We start from the raw sequence: 24366 nt of genomic DNA on the forward strand, positions 1-24366 counted from the left end.
CTCCCAGCAGGGCCTGGGGGTCCATTCGGCATGAGGGCACTGGGGTCTGCCAACCCCCCTTCCAAGTTCAGGAGTTGTAAATCACCAGCCCCCGTGCAAGGATGTGGCATGAATCACGTCACAAGTCCCTGGGGTATCAGCTGGGACTCAGCGCTACCTGCGCTGCTGGCAGGCAGCCTGGCCCTGCTCTCGGGGTCCTCCCTGCAGTAAGCAGCTGTTCCCTGGGCCCAGTGGCCGCTCCTCCCTCCAGGCCTGGGTGCTGCCCAGCCCGCTTTAGTGCAGTACCACGAGGAATCAGACTTTAAGGTCAGAAGGAACCATCTAGTCTGACCTCCTGCACAATGCAGGCCACAGAATCTCACCCACCCACTCCAGTATCAAACCGGTGTCTGAGCCATTGAAGTCCTCAAATCATGGTTTAAAGACTTCAAGGTGCAGAGAATCTTCCAGCAAGTGACCCATGCCCCATGCTGCAGAGGAAGGCGAAAAACCTCCAGGGCCTCTGCCAACCTGCCCTGGAGGAAAATTCCTTCTCAACCCCTAATATGGCGATCAGCTAAACCCTGAGCATGTGGGCAAGACTCACCAGCCAGACACCCAGGAAAGAATTCCCTGTAGTAACTCAGATCCCACCTCATCTAACATCCCATCACAGGTCATTGGGCATATTTACCGCTAGTAAAGATGAATTAATTGCCAAACTTAGGCTACCCCATCATACCATCCCCTCCATAAACTTCTCAAGCTCAGTCTTGAAGCCAGATATGTCTTTTGCCCCCACTGCTCCCCTTGGAAGGCTGTTCCAGAACTTCACTCCTCTAATGGTTAGAAACCTTCGTCTAATTTCAAGTCTAAACTTACTGACGGCCAGTTTATATCCATTTCTTCTTGTGTCCACATTGGTACTGAGCTTAAATAATTCCTCTCCCTCCCTGGTATTTATCCCTCTGATATATTTATAGAGAGCAATCAGATCTCCCCTCAGCCTTCTTTTGGTTAGGCTAAACAAGCCAAGCTCTTTCAGTCTCCTTTCATAAGACAGGTTTTCCATTCCTCGGATCATCCTAGTAGCCTTTCTCTGCACCTGTTCCAGTTTGAATTCATCCTTCTTAAACATGGGAGAGCAGAACTGCACACAGTATTCCAGATGCGGTCTCACCAGTGCCTTGTATAACGGTACTAACACCTCCTTATCTTTGCTGGAAATACCTTGCCTGATGCATCCTAAAACTGCATTAGCTTTTTTAACGTCCATATCACATTGGCGGCTCATAGTCATCCTGTGATCAACCAATACTCCGAGGTCCTTCTCCTCCTCCGTTATTTCCAGCTGATGTGTCCCCAATTTATAACTAAAATTCTTGTTATTAATCCCTAAATGCATGACCTTGCACTTTTCACTATTAAATTTCATCCTATTACTATTACTCCAGTTTACAAGGTCATCCAGCTCTTCCTGTAGGATATCCCGGTCCTTCTCTGTGTTAGCAATATCTCCCAGCTTTGTGTCATCCGCAAACTTTATTAGCACATTCCCGCCTTTTGTGCCAAGGTCAGTAATAAAAAGATTAAATAAGATTGGTCCCAAAACCGATCCCTGAGGAACTCCACTAGTAACCTCCCTCCAGCCTGACCATTCACCTTTCAGTACGACCCGTTGTAGTCTCCTCTTTAACCAGTTCCTTATCCACCTTTCAATTTTCATATTGATCCCCATCTTTTCCAATTTAGCTGCTAATTCCCCATGTGGAACCGTATCAGATGCCTTACTGAAATCAAGGTAAATTAGATTCACTGCATTTCCTTTGTCTAAAAAATCTGTTACCTTCTCAAAGAAGGAGATCAGGTTGGTTTGGCACAATCTACCTTTTTAAAACCATGTTGTATTTTGTCCCAATTACCATTGACCTCAATGGCCTTAACTACTTTCTCCTTCAAAATTTTTTCCAAGACCTTGCATACTACAGATGTCAAACTGACAGGCCTGTAGTTGCCCGGATCACTTTTTTTCCCTTTCTTAAAGATAGGAACTGTGTTAGCAATTCTCCAGTCATACAGTACAACCCCTGAGTTTACAGATTCATTAAAAATTCTTGCTAATGGGCTTGCAATTTCATGTGCCAGTTCCTTTAATATTCTTGGACGAAGATTATCTGGGCCCCCTGATTTTGTCCCATTAAGCTGTTTGAGTTTGGCTTCTACCTCGAATGTGGTAATATCTACCTCCATATCCTCATTCCCATTTGTCCTCCTACCATTATCCCCAAGATCCTCATTAGCCTCATTAAAGACTGAGGCAAAATATTTATTTAGATATTGGGCCATGCCTAGGTTATCCTTAACCTCCATTCCATCATCAGTGTTTAGCAGTCCCATTTCTTCTTTCTTTGTTTTCTTCTTATTTATCTGGCTATAGAACCTTTTTACTATTGGTTTTAATTCCCTTTGCAAGGTCCAACTCTACATGGCTTTTGGTCTTTCTCACTTCATCCCTACATGTTCTGACCTCAGTAAGGTAGCTTTCCTTGCTGATCCCTCCCATCTTCCACTCCTTGTAGGCTTTCTGCTTTTTCTTCATCACCTCTCTGAGATGATTGCTTATCCAGCTTGGTCTACAACTCCTGCCTATGATTTTTTCCCCCTTTCTTAGGATGCAGGCTTCTGATAGTTTCTGCAACTTTGACTTGAAGTAATTCCAGGCCTTCTCCACCTTTAGATCCACAAGTTCTTCAGTCCAATCCACTTCCCTAACTAATTTCCTTAATTCTTTAAAGTTAGCCCTTTTGAAATAAAAAACCCTAGTCCCAGATCTATTTTTGTTTATCCTTCCATCTAGTTTGAACTGAATTAGCTCATGATCACTCGAACCAAGGTTGTCCCCTACTACCATGTCTTCTATGAGGTCCTCACTACTCACCAAAACCAAATCTAAAATGGCATCCCCTCTTGTTGGTTCTTCAACTACTTGGTGAAGGAATCCATCAGCTATCGCATCTAGGAAAATCTGAGCCCTATTATTGTTACTAGCACTTGTCCTCCAGTCTATATCTGGGAAGTTAAAGTCTCCCATGATCACACAATTCCCATTAGTGTTTACTTCATTAAAAACATTAAAGAGGTCTCTATCCATATCCAAATCAGATCCTGGTGGTCTGTAGTGCTTGGGGTGTGCTATCTCAGGGGAGGCTCTAGTAGCTTTCTTCCCCAATGTGATTTTTTGCCCAGACAGACTGTCTTATCCATTCCATCCCTTCTTATTTCTTTACAGTCTACCTCATCATTGATATACAATGTTACTCCACCACCTTTGCCTTTATTTCTGTCTTTCCTAAACAGCACATACCCTGCAATACCTGTACTCCAGTCATGACTACTATTCCACCATGTTTCTGTTATCCCTATAATATCCGGTTACACTTCCTGCACCAGTAACTCTACTTCCTCCATTTTCTTACCTAGGCTCCTCGCATTGGTGTACAAACATCTTAATTCTTGCTGTTTGGCTTCACTCACATTCTTTACCTGATTAGGCCCAGATGTTCTACCGCCAGTATCACCTATTAGAATTGTATCTATGATACCCTCCCTCCATATGCCCATTCTCCTACCCATGACGGTACCCTTTCTTGCTTCATGTTCAATGGAGGCATGAGCTGCTCTGCCAACACCACAGATGGTTCAGATTGACACTATCACGAGAGAGCTCACAGCTAGTAGGTGACTTCAGGGAACATGGAAGCAGAATAGCCAAGCGATTGCCTCTAAGAGCCTCCCTGTTCCGCAAGCAAAGGCAGGCAGAAGACGCTGGAAGTGACCTGCTGGCTAGGTAAATGTTGCAGCATGGAGGGGTTTGGGTTAGTGGAAGGTGGGTCCACCAGCTACAGGGAGAGGAGGCTGTAGTTTGGATGACCTCCACTTCAGCAGGCAGGGAACCAATCAGTTCAGGGATAGGCTGACTAGAGTAGTCTGGAGGGTGTTAAAGGAGGGAGGGTAAAAACATTGAGATGTTGAGAATAAAATTAACCAAGGAACTGAAGGACACGAAGAGAGGAAATGCTTTAATTCCCTACACACTAATGCCAGGAGTCTGGGTAACAAACGAGGAATTGAAAGTGTTCATATGAGCATAAATTTCATCTCCCAGGTATTACTGAAACCCAGTGGCATGGGGCCCAGGAGTGGAATGTTAAAATCAATTTAGGAAGGATCGAGTGTGGGTATTAATTGGTGTCTGCTACAGCCCACCAAATCCCAGTAGGGAACTGCATGAGTGGCTCCCTGTGCACCTACCTCTACTGTAGGAAAAGATGCTGTGTGGTCATGGGGGATGTCAACCTGAGTGACATGCTGGAAGTCTCACGTTGCCCGTCCTTAAACATTCTTGGTACTTCTAACTATAAATGACCATTTCCAAACGCAAACAATGTTGCTTCTAACACAGGGGAATTCTATATTAGACCTTATCCGACTAGCTAAAGAGGAACGGATCACAGAACTAAAAACAATGATAGCAGGACTCATGATTTGATCACATTTCTAGTGTGCAAACAGAATAAAGTCCACAACAGAGACAGACAGACTTGATGCTTCTAGAGGGCCAATTTCACAAAGCTAAAAACAGCTAGGAGCCAAATCAGCTGGGAGGACGAATTTAATCAGAACAATGTGAATAATAATTGGGAATTGTTTAAGAACACTTTACTAGATGCCCAAAAAGGCATACTTGAGGGAAAAGGCCATATTGGTCAAATCAACCTGGCTTACAGGGCAAATGAGGGCAGCTATAAAAAATACCCATGGAAGACAGGGGAACTTGCTTGTTATTAATATAGTTAGAAGCTAGGAATTGTAGAACATTGATAAGGGAAGCAAAGGGACACAAGGAGAAATCTATGGCCAGCAGAGTTAAGGAGGAGTTTTTTTAAAGTATATTAAGAACAAAAAGAAGCCTAATAATGCACAATGTGGCCATACTGCACAATTACCCGGCTGGAGTTGCTCCTTTTCCAAATTTAGCACCAGTTGGCTGATGTATTGGCCAGGGCCTTTAAGCATCAGACAGGGATGCAGCAGGGTGGATGTCCCCCAGCCTGCCCCTGGGCCCAGTGAGGGGGAAATGCTGCCATCCTGAGGCGGCAGCAGGTCATGCTTCCCTTGCACAGAGGTAATGATGGACTGTGGGGCTCTCGAGACTGGATTCCCAACACTCATTCATACGGCAGTCTCCTCCCGACACATGTGGAGCTGTGAGATTCCTAAGCCAGGGGGCATTCCCCTGTCCATTTCCCCCAGCAGCACAGGGCAACCACAGGACAGCATGAGCTGGTGTTTGATTTGCCTAGGTGGGGAGGAGCGCATGTAGGACCTACTCAGAGCAGGCTGGGAGTTGGCCACATCAGTTACAACTCCTCTGCATTCAGCTCCTTTACACAACAGTGGGTTTGCTGCTGCTTTTGCAACCAGTGCACCAGCTCTTCTGCCATTTCCCTTTCCTGAAGCCTCCACCCCAGCCCCACAACAGCAGAGCCCCAGCAGCCAAAAATTGTAACAGAGCCCCCTCCACCACATGCCTCAGCAGCTACGTTCTCCACTTAGGAGTCATCTCCCACCTAACACACACACTTTCTGCCCGCCGGCACAGATCCCTGCCCGCTCCCATTCTCACGGCCCAAGACTGGAGATTTACAAAAACCCAGGGGGGCAGAGTCCAATCCTGTTCCTACCCCAGAGCTGCTTGCCCTGCAGGCTGGGCAGCGCTGCCCGCGCAGCAGGAACCGCTCACTCTGAGCCCGGCTAGTTTATGAAGCTGTGGGCACAGTTTGGTGCTGTGGAAGGGATTTGCGTTGACTGTGTGGCAGCACCCCCACCAAGCCAGCTTGGGGGTTGTGTGGCTTAGCACTGCCTGCAATGGGGAGTCACCCATGGGGCAGGGGAACGGAACGGGCACACACCCAGGGCAAAGGCCACCGGCCACCACGGCTGAGAGGGGCTGGACTCTGCCACTGGGAAGGGAAAGTCTCCATCTCACACCCAGCTCCTGCAGCCTCTAGTGGAGCTCAGGGGTTCCTGCACTGCCTGAAGCCTTCCCCATCTTTACCAGCTAGCCCCGGTGGGAGCCCGGCTAGGGAGTGGTGGTCCAGGGCTTGCATGTCACACCCCCCTGCCTCCAGCAGCAGACTGGTCTAGCTTCAGCAGAGTGTGCAAGCCCACAAAGGCCCGGCCTGGCTTTCCCCAGACTTACAGGCTTTTAGCTGCTCCTCTGCCACCAGGAGGTTGTTCTTCCCTCTCCGGCCCATTGCACCCACTGACAGTCCCAGACAGGAGGCCAAATCCTCAGCTGTGGGGACGGGCTGGGAACAGCTGGAGGCCTCCCTGCCTCCCCCTATGCAGCAGGCAGGTGGGGAGCACAGCGCTCCTGGACAGGTTGTACCCAGCCAAGGGACTCGCCCTGGCCAGGGCCAGCTAAGCCGGCTCCCTGGCTGGCTTCCTCCCAGCACAGCACCCTGCAGACTCCCACCCCAGGTCCCACTGCCCACACAACAACCTTCCATGCACTGCCCCCCCCGCCAGCCTGGCATTCCCCACCCCAGGCCCTGCCAATGCCCAACACCCTACCCACTCAGCCGGCTGAACCCTCCGCACCTGCCAGCACAGCACACAGCAGCCCTCCCCCTCTCACACACCTGTCGCACACAATACCTACAAAACCCTTTATTTAAAAGCTGTCCGACATCCCCAGAAGGGTTCCCAAGCTCCCCACCCCCCACCGCCAGCTCCCTGCCAGCAGGGACAGGATCCCCATGCCTGGTTACCCTGCCCCTTTGCTAGTCTTGGCCTACCAAGCATCCCTAGCAGGTGGGACAGGCCACGGCTCAGGGCTGCCCCCTGTCCCAGGCACACGGCCTTCGGCAGAGGGCTGCAGGGGAGTGGTGGCCAGGCCAGAGGAGCGCCATGCAGAGGCCCAGCCTGGGCTGGCAGGGAGCTGGCTCTCAGGCCCGGCTGTGTCGCAACCCCCCAGCAGGGAGAGCTGGGATGCTGCAGAGTTATGCTCAGACTCTCCCAAGCCGTAGAGCTGTCGACCTCCCTCTGAACGCCCCCTGTGGCTCCCAGCTCCAGCCTGGGAGGCAGGCGGGCCGGAGAGGGGGTGCCGGGCAGAGGCTCCGCCTGCTTTGCCCTACAAACCATGTAAGCGAGAGGCCAGTAAGCCCAGCCATGCAGAGCGGCAGCTGAGCAGCACCGGGCCTGCTGCTTTCCAAGCAACGCTGCACAGAAGGTGCCATTGGCCAGTCTGCCCTCAGGAGCCCCCCACCGGTCAGAGGCTGGGGCGCTGCCTTGAAGATAATGGCCCCTGGCAGCACCCCTCGGGTTCGTTTGCTGTTGTCACCCACAAGGGCCCAGCTGCCCTCTGCCTGGGGCCAGCTTGGCTGGGCGGCGGTGGGCTGGGCTCTGGGAATCCCCAACGCAGGAGCTGCTGCAGCAGCCAGTGGAAGCAGATTGAGTTTGGTTCCCACCCATCCCCCCCCAACCCACGGAGCGGAGTGCAGCAGGGTGGCAGATCCACGCACAGCACAACACCCCCCGTCTCAGGAGTCCAGCTTGATGAAGACCTTGGGCCGGGAGAAGATTTTGAGGGCCTCATCGATCTGCGACAGCTTCCTCTCCAGCTCCACCCGCCTCTTCTGAATGCTCAGGGTGTCGGCCCGCACCGGCAGCATCACCAGGTCCTTCACCAGCTGCTCCTGGCCTGCAGACAGAAGGGGGCTGGTGAGATGGGGCACAGCCAGGCCTCTCCTGCTCTGCACTAAGCACTGGTTCTCACTCCCCAGAGATCAGCTAACTAGACATTATGCGATCCCGTGGGGCAGCTGATCGTGCTCCAGCCACCAAGAAGGCCCAGCCATGTGCACAGAGGCAGCACGTCACAGCGGGGAAAAAGCCGCCCTGCAGTGAGACACCCCCCCCCGGATATTGTGTCTGCTCTGGGCATCGCACTGCAGCAGGCCCTTCAGCTGAGGGGAGAGGGGGCAGCGTGGATAGGCTGTGACTGGGGCAGGGCTGGAAGTCCGTGACTGTCCAGGGGCTTGGCGTGGCGGGGGGACGACACACTAGCACTGTGAGGTCGCCAACTCGGTGGATTCTAGAAGAGCGACACTCCGTGGCCGAGGCTAGCACGGCAGTAAGCAGAGCTGTCCCGTCACAGCATGTGCCACTGCAGAGCAGCACTGGCTTCTCTCTCCCCACCCATCGGGGGAGCCAGTGGGTCTCCTCCCCTTACTCTGCTGCAGGTTGTTCAGGGTTTCCAGCCGCTCGCTCTCTGGCATCATGGTGTGACCCGGTGGCATGTCAGGGTCGGGCAGGTTCCGCTGCCGTTCCTCCATCTCCCTGCGCCAGTGATCCTTCCGCTCCAGCAGGCTGCCGAGGGAGAAGGAGGGCGCGTCAGCACGTGTGCTGAGGGGCGGGATCCAGACGGGACAGGGATGGATGCCAGGCTCACAGATACTGGCCCAGCAGGAGTTGACTTGTCACCCTACTGAGTGACCGACAGCCCTGGAGACCACAGGCCTGACAGCACGGGCAGCGCAGGCTTCCCACACATCAAGGTGCCCACAAAGGGCCTGGGCCGGATCTGGAGGAATCAGCCCCGTGGCGTCTCCACGCAGCCCCAGGCCTGTCCGGGGATCAGCAGTGCGCCACAGGGTGCATCCGGGCCGCGCAGGACCTGACCACACGCACCAAACTCACTTCCCATAGGGCACCGGGCAGCAAGGTCCTGAGCTGGATCTCGCCCAGTGCCAGAGCGAAAGGTTCTGTCTCCCGTTCCCAGCCAACCCCTCTGCCCTGCTCCAGCCGTACAATACAGAAACCAGCCAAGCTGCTGGCCCGGGTTGAGCAAGGCAGGGAGGGGGGAGCTTTGCTCTGTCCCCTAGGGGTGTCGCTCGGGAGGCCCCACCGGCCATTGTGGGACATGCTCGGCACTCAGGGGAAGTGACTCAGGCACCGAGGAGCCTTTCAATGAGTCTGAGGCTCCTAAGTCACTTTGGTGCCCATTCCCAGCAGGGCTGAGCACCTGACATTCAGCAGCTCCACTGCGCAGAGCCAGTGGGCCGCACAGCCCAGCCTTCCCTGGCCCCGCTGCCCCGCATGCAGCAGCTTCGGCGGGGATTTCATTTGACCCTCTTGGGCCAAGCTCATTGCCGCGAAGGAGGACGCTGCTGCGAGAGACGCCCCTGCCATCCCACGCACGGAGCAGCACGTGGGTTCAGGCTTGTTTGTGACAGCGGCGCTGGCGGGGCAGGAGCCTACGTACTACTGGGGCACGTGGCCCTTCGGCTTGGCGTTGTACTCCTCCTGCTCCCGGCGCTTCTGCTCCAGCGCCTCGGCCAGCGACTGCAGCGAGCGCGAGCGCCGCAGGGGGGCCCGCTTGGCGGTGCGGGCGTTGTGGCTTACGAAGTCAACGCTGGTGCCTTCTACCTGGATCTGGAAGGAAAGGGGGCAGCGTGAGGGGCCAGGCAGCAGTGACCCCCATGCACAGCACGGTGCCTTCTGAGGCTGGAGTGAAGGAACCTGTGCCGAGCGAGAGGCAGGAGCGATTCTGGAGTGGCAGGAGCCAGCGAGCAGGGTGTGCAGTCCCTCACCTTGGCATCAGTGTGCTGTGCTCCTGCAGCCTCGGTGTCGGTCACCACTCTCGTTTTGGCAGGGCTGGGTGACAGCGACCGGCGTGGCTGGAGCCCGGAGCCGCAGCGGGAATATGCCCGGAGGAATTTCTGAGACTCCGGGTTGGGCGGGGGAGAGCTCTCCTGCGAAAGGCAGAGACAGAGAGAGAGAGAGACACACACACACACATTACTGCCGGGACAGAGCAAACCACACGGCAAAGCCCCTCAGAGCCCAGAATCACCCAGGAGTTCCATGGCAGATGGGCGACCCCAGGCCATGCTGCTGCATGCCAGGGGAAGGTCTCCTCGAGGAGGCAGCCAGGCAGGGAACTCAGCCAGCAGCGGAGACATGGAGCCAGATCCCGCCAGTGTAAATCTGCATTAGGCCATTGAATTCAACTGCGTGACACTGGAGTATGAGAGAGGAATCTGCAGGAGTGAACCCATGGGCTGCCAGTGAATTTAGCACTCCGACATGCAGTGCACTGAGTGCCCCCAGACAGGGCTAGGCTTCACACTGCAGCCGGCGGTGGCGGGGACTAGAATGCCTGTGTGACAAAGTGGGAATTTTCTCTAATCTTTTTATGATGCCTCTGTGTGCCTCAGTTTCCCTCTGCACTTCGCATTGTCACCCAGTGGTTGCAACAAGGGCAACTAGGGCAGAGTGGGACTGAGGGGTGTGTGTCACTGGCTGGGGTGGGCTGAATGGGGCATTAAAGGACTGGCTGAAAGTGACCCATACGAGTGGAGGATCCAGAATGACAATGGGAGCCCCAAGGGGGTAACGACTGACACCTAGCATGGGAAATCTCCAGCTGGAGGAACACGTGACCTCCGCGTGCGTCATCAGGGAGGGGATAAGTGGTGGCTTTTGGGGAGACTCAGCAGCTCTCTCCGGAGATGGAGACGGAATTAACAGCAGCATGGCTGGGTGGAGTGCGGGTGTGGTCAGGACGGACCATGTCAACCTTCACGTCTCTATGCTGACCTAAGGAATTCCCCACAATAAACCCAGCTGTGCTGCCTGGTGTCACTGCAAACACGCCCTGGGAGCGCTGCGCCCTGAAGGGGACAGTACAAGCCTCCCACAGGAGCCTGGATTCGCTGCAGGGAGCCAGAGAGAGAGAGACAGGGGTCGCCAGTGCCCAAGGGCCCAGTTTTGGAGGTCAGGGGCCTGTCCTGTGGAGCCGTGTGGGTCCTTGGGGCCCGGGCGTGGCATAGACAGACCCTGTGACAGTCTGTTAAAATGCCGAGTGTCTATAAGTCACACTGAGCCATTAAGAGCCATGACCCTTCCGACTGAGGGGCTGGGGCTCTCTTCCCTTTTGATCTGGTTTCATGCAGGAGGCCAGCAACCCATCCTGCGGAGTGGGACAACACAGCTGCCATTACGTGCATGGCGTGGATTCCACAGGCGAGAGCAGCAGGCACAGAGCCCAGCGCCGGGAGCAGGAGTACAACGCCAAGCGTCTGACCCCATCTCACAACAGCCACAGTGCAGACTCTCAGCGGGGATTCCGCTTCTCCCCAACTTGGGCAGTGGCCAGACCCTTCCCATCACACTGAGGCGCCTTTAACCACGTTAGCCACCAGTCTCCTTGCCCGAGCCAGGTATTCCCGCCCGGGACATGGCTCCGCTCTCCGCTCTCACGACGGCGTGGGAAGGGAACACTTCCATCCCCTGTGCTACTGAGCAGGGGTCTGCAGGGCTAGACGTGGTCTCCCTGCAAACCCTAATGGAGGTGTCCTTCCCGATATCTCTGGGACATGCTGACTGGGCTGTGCCTCGGCTCATGCTGCTGGCAGCCAGGGCAACGGCCCGTGAAGGGCTACGGGGCAGTGGGCAAGTACCTGCAACTTGGCCTTCACCTTGGACTCCACATTTTCATACTTCTGGGATTTCCACAAGGCCTTCATGGGTTTGGGCTGGCTGTGCTCCCGCACCAGCTCCTTCTCTTTGCATTTCCTCTGGATCTCCCTCATCCGCCTCACATTCTCCTTCTCGTGGTCCTTGGCCTCTTTCCCTGCATGCCCCAGGGAGAGACAGCTTTTACCAACAAACCCTCCCAAGCCATAAGTGAGTGCCCACGACCTTTGGCACCAGAGACCGAGGCCTCTGCTACCTAAGCTACTCCGTTTGCTGCAATCAGCTGCAAGCTTTTACCCTCCCTGTGTGCCAGCCACCAGGGGGCAAGAGAATCATACCCACTGAGCCCCTTGTAAGTACACATAAGACATTGGCTTTTCTGGGGTGACTCAAATGTGCCATGACACAGAGCAACTCACTAGCACCCTCTGCTGCTGCCCTCAGAGTGGTGAAGACAAGCATCACACAGCCGATTAGTGGAGCCAGAAGACTCCCCCACTCACAGCAGGAGGTGGGACTGGTTTGAATCCTAGCTCTCTAGTTTGGGATCCTAGAATATCAGGGTTGGAAGGTACCTCGAGAGGTCATCTAGTCCAACCCTCTGCTCAAAGCAGGACCAAACCCAACTAAATCATCCCAGTAGGGCTTTGTCAAGCCTGACCTTAAAAACCTCTAAGGAAGGAGATTCCACCACCTCCCTAGGGAACCCATTCCAGTTCTTCACCACCCTACTAGTGAAATAGTGTTTCCTAATATCCAACCTAGACCTCCCCCTCTGCAACTTGAGACCATTACTCCTTGTTCTGTCATCAGGTACCACTGAGAACAGCCTAGATCCATCCTCTTTGGAACCCCCTTTCAGGTAGTTGAAAGCAGCTATCAAATCTCCCCTCACTCTTCTCTTCTGCAGACTAAATAAACCCAGTTCCCTCAGCCTCTCCTCATAAGTCATGTGCTTCAGATCCCTAATCATTTTTATTGCTGGACTCTTTCCAATTTTTCCACATCCTTCTTGTAGTGTGGGGCCCAAAACTGGACACAGTACTCCAGATGAGGCCTCACCAGTGCCGAATAGAGGGGAATGATCACATCCCTCAATCTGCTGGCAATGCCCCTACTTATACAGCCCAAAATGCCGTTAGCCTTCTTGGTAACGAGGGTACACTATGACTCATATCCAGCTTCTCGCCCACTGTAACCCCTAGGTCCTTTTCCTTGTGTCAGGATCCTGAACTTGACCATCTCATGGTCACTGCCTCCCCGGTTCCCATCCCAGGTTCCCATTTTGCTTCCCCTACTAATTCTTTCCTGTTTGTGAGCAGCAGGTCAAGAAGAGCTCTGCCCCTAGTTGGTTCCTCCAGCACTTGCACCAGGAAATTGTCCCCTGCACTTTCCAAAATCTCCTGGATTGTCTGTGCACCGCTGTATTGCTTTCCCAGCAGATATCGGGGTGATTGAAATCCCCCATGAGAACCAGAGCCTGTGATCTAGTAACTTCTGTTAGTTGCCTGAAGAAAGCCTCATCCACCTCATCCCCCTGGCCTGGTGGTCTGTAGCAGACTCCCACCACGACATCACTCTTGTTGCTCACACTTCTAAACTTAATCCAGAGACTCTCAGGTTTTTCTGCAGTTTCATACCAGAGCTCTGAGCAGTCATACTGCTCTCTTACATACAATGCAACTCCCTCACCTTTTCTGCCCTGCCTGTCCTTCCTGAACAGTTTATATCCATCCATGACAGTGCTCCAGTCATGTGAGTTATCCCACCAAGTCTGTTATTCTAATCACATCATAATTCTTTGACTGTGCCAGGACTTCCAGTTCTCCCTGCTTGTTCCCCAGGCTTCTTGCATTTGTGTATAGGCACTTAAGATAACTCGCTGATTGTCCCGCTTTCTCGGTCTGAGACAGGAGTCCTCCCCTCTTGCAGTCTCCTGCTTGTGCTTCCTCCCGGTATCCCACTTCCCCACTTACCTCGGGGCTTTGGTCTCCTTCCCATGGTGAACCTAGTTTAAAGCCCTCCTCACTAGGTTAGCCAGCCTGCTTGCGAAGATGCTCTTCCCTCTCTTGGTTAGGCGGTGGAGCCTGTCTCTGCCTAGCACTCCTTCTTGGAACACCATCCATGCAGAGACTGTCCCCAGAGGGCTGGGCCAATGCTCTCGCTTAGCATCAAGCCAAAAACACCCCAGCACCCAGGGGAGAAAACTACTGCCAGTCACTCCTGCCCCAGGGGGAGGGTGGGATGGGGAACCACAGGCCTTCCCAGTGCGTGGGGCTGGCAACAGCAATGCCAGACTCTATGTTGGAGCCATCTGCCCTTCCCGCCTGAGGGCCAACCAGACTGATTCAGAAAGGCCCAGGGGCCACAATCGCTACTTTAGGGCAGATTCTCTGTCCTCAGCTCAGGTTGCAGAAATTACCCACAATCCTCCTGGAGGGGCTTCTCCCCAGACAGGGGAGTTCCCCACTGACATTGGGGACAGACAGCAGCTGGTGCACCTTGCACTCTGGCTGTCCTCTGCGGGCACAAGTTAGAGCAGTCCCCAGGCTGCCAAGCTGGGGCAGCAAACAGGGGAGCCAGAACTTGGTCATTGATTCCAAGGCCAGCAGAGCCCTCCTTTGCCAGGCACTCCCCATGGCTGTTCTCACCTGGGTAATCACCTTGAATCTACTTGGCTCTTGGCCTCCATGATGTCTTGTTGCAGTGAGTTCCACAGGCTAATCGTGTTGTGTAAAAAACCACTTCAGGCTTTCATCAACTTTAAGCCTCTCGATTTAACCACCATCCTCTCAACCTTGAGCCAGGGTAAGCTGAAGTGCTCGATTTGCTCCCAGATCGCCCCGCAGCCTGTTCTCCACCAGCAGGTCTCCTCTCCACACTCCCTTCCTAGCCCCAGGCAAAGGCCATGCTGCAGTCAGGGTGAGGCTATGACCTCAGTAACCCCAGGGTCTGGACGCTGCTCCTACTGCAGCACACCCAGAGCCGATCAGCCCCCAACAAATCCAACCCTTGGTTACTCGGTTGGAAATCCCCACCCTAAGGCCTTGCCACTGCGTCCAATCAAAGTATTCGTCCTGCCCTGCACCACTGTCAGCTCCAGCTGCTCAGCTGCACTTACTTTTCAGGGGCGGCTCCCTGTAGAGAGAGATCCCCTCCAGCTTCAGCAAGACCCCGACCGTCCCCTTCTGCCCCTTCTCCAGGATGGCCTGACCGTTGGGGCGGATCCGCGGGGCAGGATGGGCAAGGCGGGCACTGTAGCAGGTGGGGTACAGGCTGGGATCGGGGGCTAGAGGGCCCGAGAGGAAGTCCAGCTTCAAGGCATTCCCTTCCAGCCTCCCTCGAGCTAGAGAGAGACAGCATGAGTCAAGACGTGCAGCTCCGCCCCATCGCTTTCTCCCTCCACGCTCCAGGCTAGCCCCATTCCGGCCAAGGCGGCCCCAGATGAGGCTGGAGAGCCCCCTGGCCTCCCCAGCCCACCTTCTCCTAACTTCCAACCCCTCCGCCCCTCATCGACGCTGCTCCTAACGTCAGCCTGGTCCTGGAGCCAATGGGAGCTGGGAGCACTCAGCATCTCAGAGGAGCCAAGCTTCTTTGCAGGGATAAGCAGGCCCACTCCGTGCCCTTTGGAGCAGAGCATGCCGGCTCTGCAGGAGCCCTCAGCCCCTGCCTGGACTTGGGGAAAGCCAGGTCAACGAACAGCCCTCTGGCCTGGCACCTCAACGAGCCCCTCCATGTATCCAGTGTGACTGCAGCAAAATGGGACTACGGAAGGGAGGGCTTTAATGCGAACAAGCCGCCCTGTGACTACGTAGGACCCCATCCATGCTGCATGCTCCACCGGCACTCACCTGACAGGGGGCGTTTGTAATAGTCCGGGAACAGCGTAGGGTCGGGAGGGATGGGTCCCGAGATCCTGGAAGGTCCCTCAGACATCTTGGCCACGGCTCTGCGGCTGCAATCGACAAGCGAACACCATTGGGAACAGAAACCAGCTGGGTTTTTCCTGGGAATCATTTACCGGCCACGGTGAATATTTAAATACATCTGGGCTGCTACTCTTTGCTGGAGACACACCCAGCTAGGGAAAACTAACACCCACCCTCCAATCTGGACATTGACCAAGCTGCAGGCATCACTTGGGAACTCCCACCAGGCAGTGACTGACCAGCACGACTCCCCCACGCAAAGTGTCCATATTTGCTGCTGCACTCTGCCAAGCTAGGAGTGGACGACGGGATGTATCACTTGATAAATTGCCGTGTTCTGTTCATTCCCTCTGAAGCATCTGGCGCTGGCTACTGTGGAAGACTGGATACTGGGCTAGACAGACCACTGGTCTGACTCAGTCTGGCCGTTCTTATGGATCTCCCCTTCGCCAGACGTCGCTTGGCTCACGCGCTGTCACGGGTCTGCTCTGCAGTGTGACTGTAAGAACAGCCCCGTCTCACTCCCCAGGAGTATCAGAGGCTGAGCTGCTCGCTGCAGGGACTGAGATGGGTTTGTGCTGCTTTGGGGAGTGAGAGGGTTTCTCTTGGGGCCCCATCAGCACAACGGATGGCCAAGGTTCTCCAGCCACGGCCACCTCGTTCTGCTGGGGGGCTTGGCCTGCTTTGCTCCACTGGAGGTTGCTTTGGCCCCTGCCGCAGCCCTGAGCTGGGAGCAGGCATTGGAGCTTAAAGCCGAAGCTCCCTCTATGGCTGCAATACCAAACCTCACCCAACAGGAGCGCCCGGCACCTCCAAGAACGATGCATGAGCAGGAAAGTGCCCAGCCTGGCCTCAGATCCCAGGGAGTGGACTGGGCTGGCTGCTTAGTTATCAGGTAGGCAGATTTGCTGCAGCCTGACTTGGTCAAACATTGGCCTGTGATGCCACTTGCACAGTCACTCTTCAGGGCAGAACCTCATTATGCACCCTGGTCACAACCGCACCTGCTGGTTCCTTTAGCCACCTGACAGCCGGGCAGGCATTAGGTCTCCGACCCGGGAGCAGCCAGCACCTCTGCCCTTGCAGCGTCGAAGGAAGCCTTTCAGAGAGCCCCCTATCACCAGGGGACATGCGCTCACTCAGAAAATCATCATAAAACCGGGCCAGGCCCTGAGCCAAGCTGAGCTCATCAACTCCCTGGGACTTTGGGACAGGATCAGGCCCCATCCCTGGAGAGCGGCGTTTGGCAGGCTCAACAATTGTCCCAGGCAGGCGAGCCCTCCAGAGGGAAGATTCCTTCCCGCCGACGCTGCGTCTCGGCACCACTGCGGTGTGATGTGCAGTAGCTGGGAGAGCAGTGGCGCTCCAGGGACAGACGGGCCTCAATTCCATTTACAAGCCAATGAATTATTGATACAGAGCAGGGATAAGGAAGCCTCTGACGCTGACGGCTAATCCGCCTAAGCCTGTCAGCATGGAGGTACAGCTCCTACTGGAATGAGAGCCATTAGCAAAGAGCTAATTCTTCACCCCCAGGGGCTAATGCAGCGGGGACGAATGCGGCGACAGTTCCATGTCAGTAAGAGAGCGGAAGGGCTTGTTGACACATGGAGCTATTCTGGACCAGCTCCAGCTGTGGACACTCCTGCTCTGCAATAAGGGCGCCTTGTTCCGGTTTCGCTTGATCCACTTTCAAAACCTTGGCCCACAAGGTGCCACTGTCAGCCTTTCCCCTCCTGGCAAGGTCACTCCTTCGAGCTAGTCCCTGTCCCATAAGAAAGCCACCAGCAGCGCAACATGCACACAGGCAGCGCAAAGCAAAGCAAAGGCAGCTGCGCGCTGTTATCAGCTGAGCCCCGTGGAAACCAGCGAGAGATATCACGCAGCAGCAATAGAAATTTTGTCAGAGAGATTAACACAAAAGAACCGTGAGCAGAAGTACATTTATAGCCTATTATGAAAGACATAATGCGGTGGATTTGAGAGTCCACTGGCCCCGAAGCCAGGAGGGAGCCATGATTCAATCGGAGGGCTGTGATAGCAGCAGCAGGGCCTCCCAAGTGAATTCAAAGGACCATTTCAGACCTAGACCATCTTTCCCTTTCTACTCCCTCTCAACAGGATTAAAATAGATGGAGCATTCGCTGTGCCTGGCCTTGCTGTGCAAATAGTCTTCCAAACGAGGCAGGGTGACTTCCATCGCCTGGAATGCAGCATGGGCTGGTGGCAGATCAGAGAGGGAAGAGGCAGCAGAGTGCCACTTGGAGCTGCTGGCATTACCCCTTCCCTTGGGGAGACACAGGGCAGATTCTGAGCCAGCAGGGAGGGCACGGTACATCACAGGAACCTGCACCCGCTCCCATCCACATCAGTGGCTGAAATTTCCCCAACTTCAGCGACAGCAGGAGCAGGCCCGAGGCTGTCAGAAAGCAGTTCTGGGTGGGTTTAATGTGGGGCAAGAGAGGTGATAGGAAAAGCTGTTCGCAGGAGAGGTGGGATGGGAGCCCACCTTCCCCTGCCAACGGGGGCTTTCCCAACCCCTAAGTTATACCCGATGTGCAATTCGCTTCACGGCTCAGAGCCCCCATGACGCCAGCCTCATGTGTACAAAGTTCCCCACTGGCTGCTCCATGCAGAGAGCAACCGGACAGAGCAGGCCTCTGCCTTTAACCCCTTCCTGTTGGAAGTTGGTGCTGGTGAGAGCTGCCCACTGCAGCCATGGAGACTGCGGGCCTCACTGTAGCCTCTGCCCTGCCACTGGGCCTCCAAGGCCTGTTTGCAGAGAGGCTGAAGAGCGGCCAGTTGTGCTGGTGGCTTTTGCTGTTCCCTAGCAGCTGGGCAGGTCTCCACGCACTGCCCATAGGAACAAAGCCAGCGTAGCAGTTGTGTTCTTTCCAACGAGCAGAAATGACACCCTGCAGCACCAGCCTAGAACAGGAGGTAAACAGGGCTCTCTTCCGAAAGGGATGGTAGGAGGGTGCTCGGGTATCTCTCTGAGAGGAGGCTGGCGAGGCAGCAGTGTCCTCCCAATGCTCCAAGGACAAGGGGATTTGCGTTCTGTGGCCAGAGCAGGTAGGATAATGTAGTGGGGCTACAACAAGGTCTGCAGCTCCCTCAGCCTTAACACAGGGTGCATGGACCATGCAGAGATTACAGGACCCAGCATGCAATGTTCCAGCCACTTGGATGAAGATGGAGCATTGCATGCTGGGATCTGTAGAGGCTACACCTCTCCTATAACAGACACGGGAAGGGGATGCAGCTCTCCACTGGACAATATCCGAGTGTCCCAGAGATCACGTTTCTCGGGATCTTTACCTTGTACTTCACAGATGACAGGAGGAGAGAGATGTCAGGGAGCAGCCAGCGGACTCGGCACCTCAGAGCTGTGTGTATCAGCCAATTGTTCCCTCAGACCATCCACCTGGAAACGATGCAACGAAACGCATTTGTACACAGCAGCTCGGCTCAGCCGGAGATCACATGGAACTTTGCAAAGGTGGATGCAATTATCCCCATTCCACTGATTCAGGGTGCGAGCCACTGAAGCCCAGAAAAGCCCAAGATCCTGCTACTGGAGAGGTCAGCCAGCTGCCCTACATCTCACTGAACATCCAACGTTGCTGGCTTTCAAAAGAAGACGACAGCTAGTTAAATATAGCTGGGTTGGAATCAGCTCTCATTTGTAGTCCCCACCTTGAGATGGTACTTGGAGTGATTTGCCCCTCCTGCCACTAGCACTGCTGCCGCTACACTGCTATTGCAGGCATGCTAGCTCAATCATGGCTGGCGCAGCCATGGCTCCCCAAGCTGGAATTTACACCTTCCAGCTCCAGGGCAGGCACACCCTAAGCCAGTGGTCCCCAAACTGTGGGGCGTGCCCCCAAGGGGGGTGGAAGAACATTGGGAGGGCGCAGCAGGCCCGGGCCAGCCCCCACAGGAGGGGAGGGTCGTCACCCAGCCCTGCTCTACCCCCAGCTCCGCTCCCCAGCTATGGCCCTGGCCACCAGCCTGGTCACGGCTCCACTCCCAGTTGCCAGCCGCAGCCGGGCCTCAGCTCCGCTCCCAGCCATGGCTCCAGCCCCACCTCCAGCCTCGCCCCAGGGCCCGGGCCCAGACCCAGCTCAGCCGTGGCCCCGGCCTCAGTCCCTGGCTCCCGGACCCAGCTCTAGTCCCAGCCCCCGGCCCCACTCCCAGCATGGCTCTGGGCCCAGCCTCGGCCCCTGCCTGCAGCGCCCAAGGTGGCATGGACAGCTCACATTATGGGTAAGGCAGGGCACTGCCCTAAGCCCACTGCCTCAAGACTTCTAAGGGAACGCTCACTGGGAAAGGATTTTGATTGACTGGCCAAAGTCCATAATATCCTATCACATACACCCAGCCTTTCATATATGTCCCAAAACTCAGGCTCTGACCACTCCTTGTCATTAAAGATCCCAGGTCTCTTTTCTTAACAGTCAAGGTGTTTGAATCTAGACAAATTCCAACACAGGTAATTACATTCCGCCTCCCTACATCTCCCTTGCACTGTCAGCTGCTAGGATATCCCTCTCCACTTCCTGTCCTTAACTGGTGCAGGGTGTTACTGCGTCTTGTTAAACAGCTGTCACACTCCACTCCAGGAGTGGCAGAATTTCGGGAGTAGAGGAGTGTTGCCCAGCTACAGTGTGTATACTGCTTTGGGGTTCCTGGAGACGGAAGGTGCTACAGAAATAGATGCCTTTCCTTCTCTCATGTTTTTATATATCCCCCTCCGCCTAGGGTCCCCAGTCTATTGCTACTGTATACTACCATGGCAAAAAATAAAATGTAGCTGACATGATCTGGACAGTTGCTGACAAGGGCTGATGCAAAGATGAGAGAAAGAAAGAGACCTTCACTGACCACCATGACCTGTTCCCCAGATCATCATCTCCTCCACTGGCCAACAATTGCTGCCTTACGACCACTTTTCAACTCAGTATCTGATAACTGCCCAGCACTAGAACCTCTGGAGTTATTTAATCCTGTCCCCCTTTCACACGGCCCCACTACATACCAAGACCTGGAAACACCCTTGCTATGAACAGACACAACACATGCTGCTCCAAGCTCCGTAGTCGGAACAGAGCCAGGTGTTAGGAGTCCCGCTGGGGACAGGTTACTGGTATGATCAAGTAAGGGGAGCGCCTTTATCTGCCTCCTTTATTGCTAGTGCTGTAACCTCCTCTGGTATCTGCCCCTAGGTGCTCCCAGCGCACACTAGAAATACCAACCAACCTGCACATCACCCTCATGGGGCACATCAGCATGGCTCCTCCTTTCTACACAGGGCAACTGAAGCCTCAAGAAAAGAGATTTTGCTGCTGCCACTGGCCAAGCCAGAAACAGAATCCAGGAGTCCTGGAATTCCCAGTCTCCTGCTCCAACCACTAGACCCCACACCCTGCCCAAGGCAACATCACTGGAATTATGAACAAACAAGCTCCAGCCACCTCTCTCCCACCAGCTGGCCAAGCAGCATCTGGCTGGGTGTCCGTGCAACGGCAATGGCCCTGCGCTCTTGGCCACACGCCAGCCTCGGCATTCGTGCTTTATTTATTTTGCTGGCTTGGAGGGCAAACCGCTTCCAGGCAGAAGTGCAAACAAAGCTCCCCCAGTCAATGGGCACCAAGGCAGGGGAGCCGGTTACCGGTGGGGTCGGGCGCCCTGGGGAGAGAAGGGGGGAGCAGGGCGCAGGGATCAGTACCCGTCTGTCGGTGCCCGGGGAACGTGGCAGAGCCCCGAGGGCGCTGCCCCCCCGCAGCACAGAGCTCTGCCCTGGAGCCTGGGCTAAGCGCGGGGCCAAAGGGAGCCAGTCCCCGCCGCGTCCCTGGCGGCCTGGGTCCAGGCGGGACGCTCCTGGCTGCACCGGGCTCCTCAGGGCGAAGGGTCTCCGCTCGGAGGAGGAGGGGGTCAGGGGCTGAGCAGGCTCGGGGCCCCTTGGCACTGTAGGGTCCCCCAGCACCATGGGCCCCTGCTCCCAGGCAGAGCCTGCAACCCAGCGCCCCAGACCGGACACAATATCCAGCACCGCCTGGGGGCGCCCTGCCCCGGCCTCCCCCCAGCGCGGGGGGGGGGGTTCGCCCTGCTCCGCCCCCCCCAGCGGGGCTGTCCCCACACACAGCGCGGGGGGGGTTCGCCCTGCTCCGGCCCCCCCCACAGCGGGGCTGTCCCCACACACAGCGCGGGGGGGGGTTCGCCCTGTTCCGCCCCCCCCAGCGGGGCTGTCCCCACACACAGCACGGGGGGGGGTTCGCCCTGCTCCGCCCCCCCCAGCGGGGCTGTCCCCACACACAGCGCGGGGGGGGGTTCGCCCTGCTCCGCCCCCCCCAGCGGGGCTGTCCCCACACACAGCGCGGGGGGGGGTTTCGCCCTGCTCCGGCCCCCCCAGCGGGGCTGTCCCCACACACAGCGCGGGGGGGGGGGGTTCGCCCTGCTCCGGCCCCCCCAGCGGGGCTGTCCCCACACACAGCGCGGGGGGGTTCGCCCTGCTCCGGCTCCCCCAGCGGGGCTGTCCCCACACACAGCGCGGCGGGGGTTAGCCCTGCTCCGCCCCCCCCAGCGGGGCTGTCCCCACACACAGCGCGGGGGGGGTCGCCCTGCGCCCCCCCCCCCCCAGCGGGGCTGTCCCCACACACAGCGCGGGGGGGGTTCGCCCTGCTCCGCCCCCCCCCCAGCGGGGCTGTCCCCACACACAGCGCGGGGGGGGTTCGCCCTGCTCCGCCCCCCCCCCAGCGGGGCTGTCCCCACACACAGCGCGGGGGGGGGGGGTCGCCCTGCCCCACCCCCCCGCGGGGCGGTCCCCCCACACAGCGCGGGGGGGGGGGTTCGCCCTGCTCCGCCCCCCCCCAGCGGGGCTGTCCCCACACACAGCGCGGGGGGGTGCGCCCTGCTCCGCCCCCCCCCAGCGGGGCTGTCCCCACACACAGCGCGGGGGGGTTCGCCCTGCTCCGCCCCCCCCAGCGGGGCTGTCCCCACACACAGCGCGGGGGGGGTTCGCCCTGCTCCGCCCCCCCCAGCGGGGCTGTCCCCACACACAGCGCGGGGGGGGGGTTCGCCCTGCTCCGCCCCCCCCAGCGGGGCTGTCCCCACACACAGCGCGGGGGGGGTCGCCCTGCTCCGCCCCCCCCAGCGGGGCTGTCCCCACACGCAGCGCGGAGTCCCCAAGCCCCGGCACTGACCCGCTCGCGCTCTCAGGCGGTTACACGCCCCCCGCTTCTCCAAGCAACAGCGCCGCCGCCGCCGCCGCCGCTTCCGGCCGCCGCGGGGGCTGCTGGGAGCCGTAGTTCGCTGCCCGCCAGGTCCCGCAGCGCCCCCTGCCGGCCGCGCCGTGCCCAGCCCCAGCCCGGCAGGCGGATGGCGGCCGGACGGGCCCCGTTGGTGACAGGGGCCGTGTGGTGATTCGCTTCAAACCCCCCCAATTCCCTGTGGTGATTCGCCTCACACAGACCCCGCTCCCGTTCCCCCCACAATGTGATTCACCCCCCAAGTCCGTGTCAGACCCTCCCTTCTGACTCGCTTCCCCCCCACCGCTTCCCTGTTGTGACCCCCCCTTTTCATGTCATGATCCCCCCGCTTCCCTATAGCCCTTCTCCCCCCCATTCCCTGTTGTGACACACACACACACGCACACACACACACACGACGCTTCCTCACCGCTCGAGTCTGCCGACTTGTTCATTTAAGGGGGAAAAAAACCATTAAACTCCAAACATTTCACTCTGACATTTTCTAAGCCAACTATTTGGATGGTTGGGTTTGAACTGACTCTTTGCTTCACTCGGGCCTTTCATTTTATTTTGTTTTTAAATCCAAAAATCATCTAATGTGAAACAAGTGTTTTGATTTTTGTAACACACCCCCACACCCACACCCACACCCCCCTTTCATCTGACCCAACGCACTCGCTTTCCAACTTGCTGATTTGCCCCGAATGTTCATTTTCACTCCAACCCAAACATTTTGCTTTTTTAAGCAACCAAAGAACTGGAAAATCCAGACTTCCCTCACCTCTTACCCTCCCCCCCCCCCCTCTGCCTCATTCAGGACCAGCACCGGCCAGTGCCCCAGCTCAGGGGTTCTTAACCTATTTACCACTCTGGGCCGCATATGGGGCCCTCCTCTAATACTCCCTGTATGGCCCTGAGAATGTCACATGGGCCTCAGCTCTGTGCTGACTGGGCGGCAGATTGAGAACCACTGCCCTAGCTTCATGCATACACCAACCCCAGTGACATCTTACCATCTCCAGTGCTCAGGGTATTGAGAGTCATGTCACGTTTGGTGTTTTTCTTAAAGCCCCAGCTCCCAGAGTCATGGGATTACGACACACTCCGTTTGCAATTTTCAAAATGTCTATAAGGTTTTGACTAAATGGGAGAGCTGCACTGGCATAACTAAAAGTGAGATTTTAAACTGAATTAGTGAGTCTCCCCACAACCCCATGTAAATGCACTTATTTCAGCTTAGCTTAAATCAGTTCAAACCAGATTTAAGATAAACCACAATATGCCACTCTTAAGCTGCATCTACATAGGGGGTTGCACCAGTTTCACCAAATCCGTTTAAAAGCTCATTTAAGGTAAACTGGCACTGCTTTCTTGCACAGACAGCTCCTCAAGAGAAATTTAGGGCCATGCTACATCATGTTCATTGCCCCCCATTTCACCCCAGTTACAGATATTTTGGGGGGCCCTGATAAAATGACCCCCCCTTTCCTTTGCTCATCAGCCCTCCCATGGTCCATGTTTCTAGCCCTCTAGTTACCGACAAAAGCAGAAGACAAATAAATGGAACCCAACATGTATCTGTTTTAAATCACATGATTTCTGAAAAAGCAGCAAAGAGTCCTGTGGCACCTGATAGACTAACAGACGTTTTGGAGCACGAGCTT

General features: G+C 56.0%; 1 protein-coding gene across 6 annotated transcripts; it reads right to left on the reverse strand.

The window, feature by feature from the left end:
- Window positions 1–6591: 6591 nt before the first annotated feature.
- ENKD1 (enkurin domain containing 1) lies at window positions 6592–22749 on the reverse strand. Of its 6 annotated transcripts, none has more exons than XM_044987701.1 (9): window positions 22655–22749; window positions 18771–18876; window positions 15375–15478; window positions 14645–14869; window positions 11508–11689; window positions 9636–9797; window positions 9308–9477; window positions 8276–8412; window positions 6593–7744 (listed from the first exon to the last, which is right to left on the reverse strand). In XM_044987701.1, the coding sequence occupies exons 3-9, from the start codon at window positions 15457–15459 to the stop codon at window positions 7584–7586; spliced, it is 1122 nt and encodes a 373-aa protein (XP_044843636.1). In that variant the 5' UTR covers window positions 15460–15478; window positions 18771–18876; window positions 22655–22749; the 3' UTR covers window positions 6593–7583. The 6 variants fall into 6 exon arrangements, with proteins under 6 accessions (XP_044843640.1, XP_044843636.1, XP_044843638.1 ...); XM_044987703.1 differs by lacking the exon at window positions 22655–22749 and adding an exon at window positions 20927–21135; XM_044987704.1 differs by lacking the exon at window positions 22655–22749 and adding an exon at window positions 20712–20868.
- Window positions 22750–24366: the final 1617 nt, after the last annotated feature.

Source organism: Mauremys mutica, chromosome 14 (genome assembly GCF_020497125.1).
Source record: "Mauremys mutica isolate MM-2020 ecotype Southern chromosome 14, ASM2049712v1, whole genome shotgun sequence".
Classification (NCBI taxonomy): Eukaryota; Metazoa; Chordata; order Testudines; family Geoemydidae; genus Mauremys; species Mauremys mutica.

Bases quoted from the DNA above. Each gene is read 5' to 3' on its own strand.
- ENKD1 (XM_044987705.1), bottom strand. From the start codon at position 15,459: ATGTCTGAGGGACCTTCCAGGATCTCGGGACCCATCCCTCCCGACCCT. The intron at 9,478-9,635 runs GTGAGGGACTGC...CTTTCCTTCCAG, and splicing joins CACAGCACACTGATGCCAAG to ATCCAGGTAGAAGGCACCAG. The intron at 8,413-9,307 runs GTACGTAGGCTC...CTCCCTCGGCAG, and splicing joins AAGGGCCACGTGCCCCAGTA to CCTGCTGGAGCGGAAGGATC.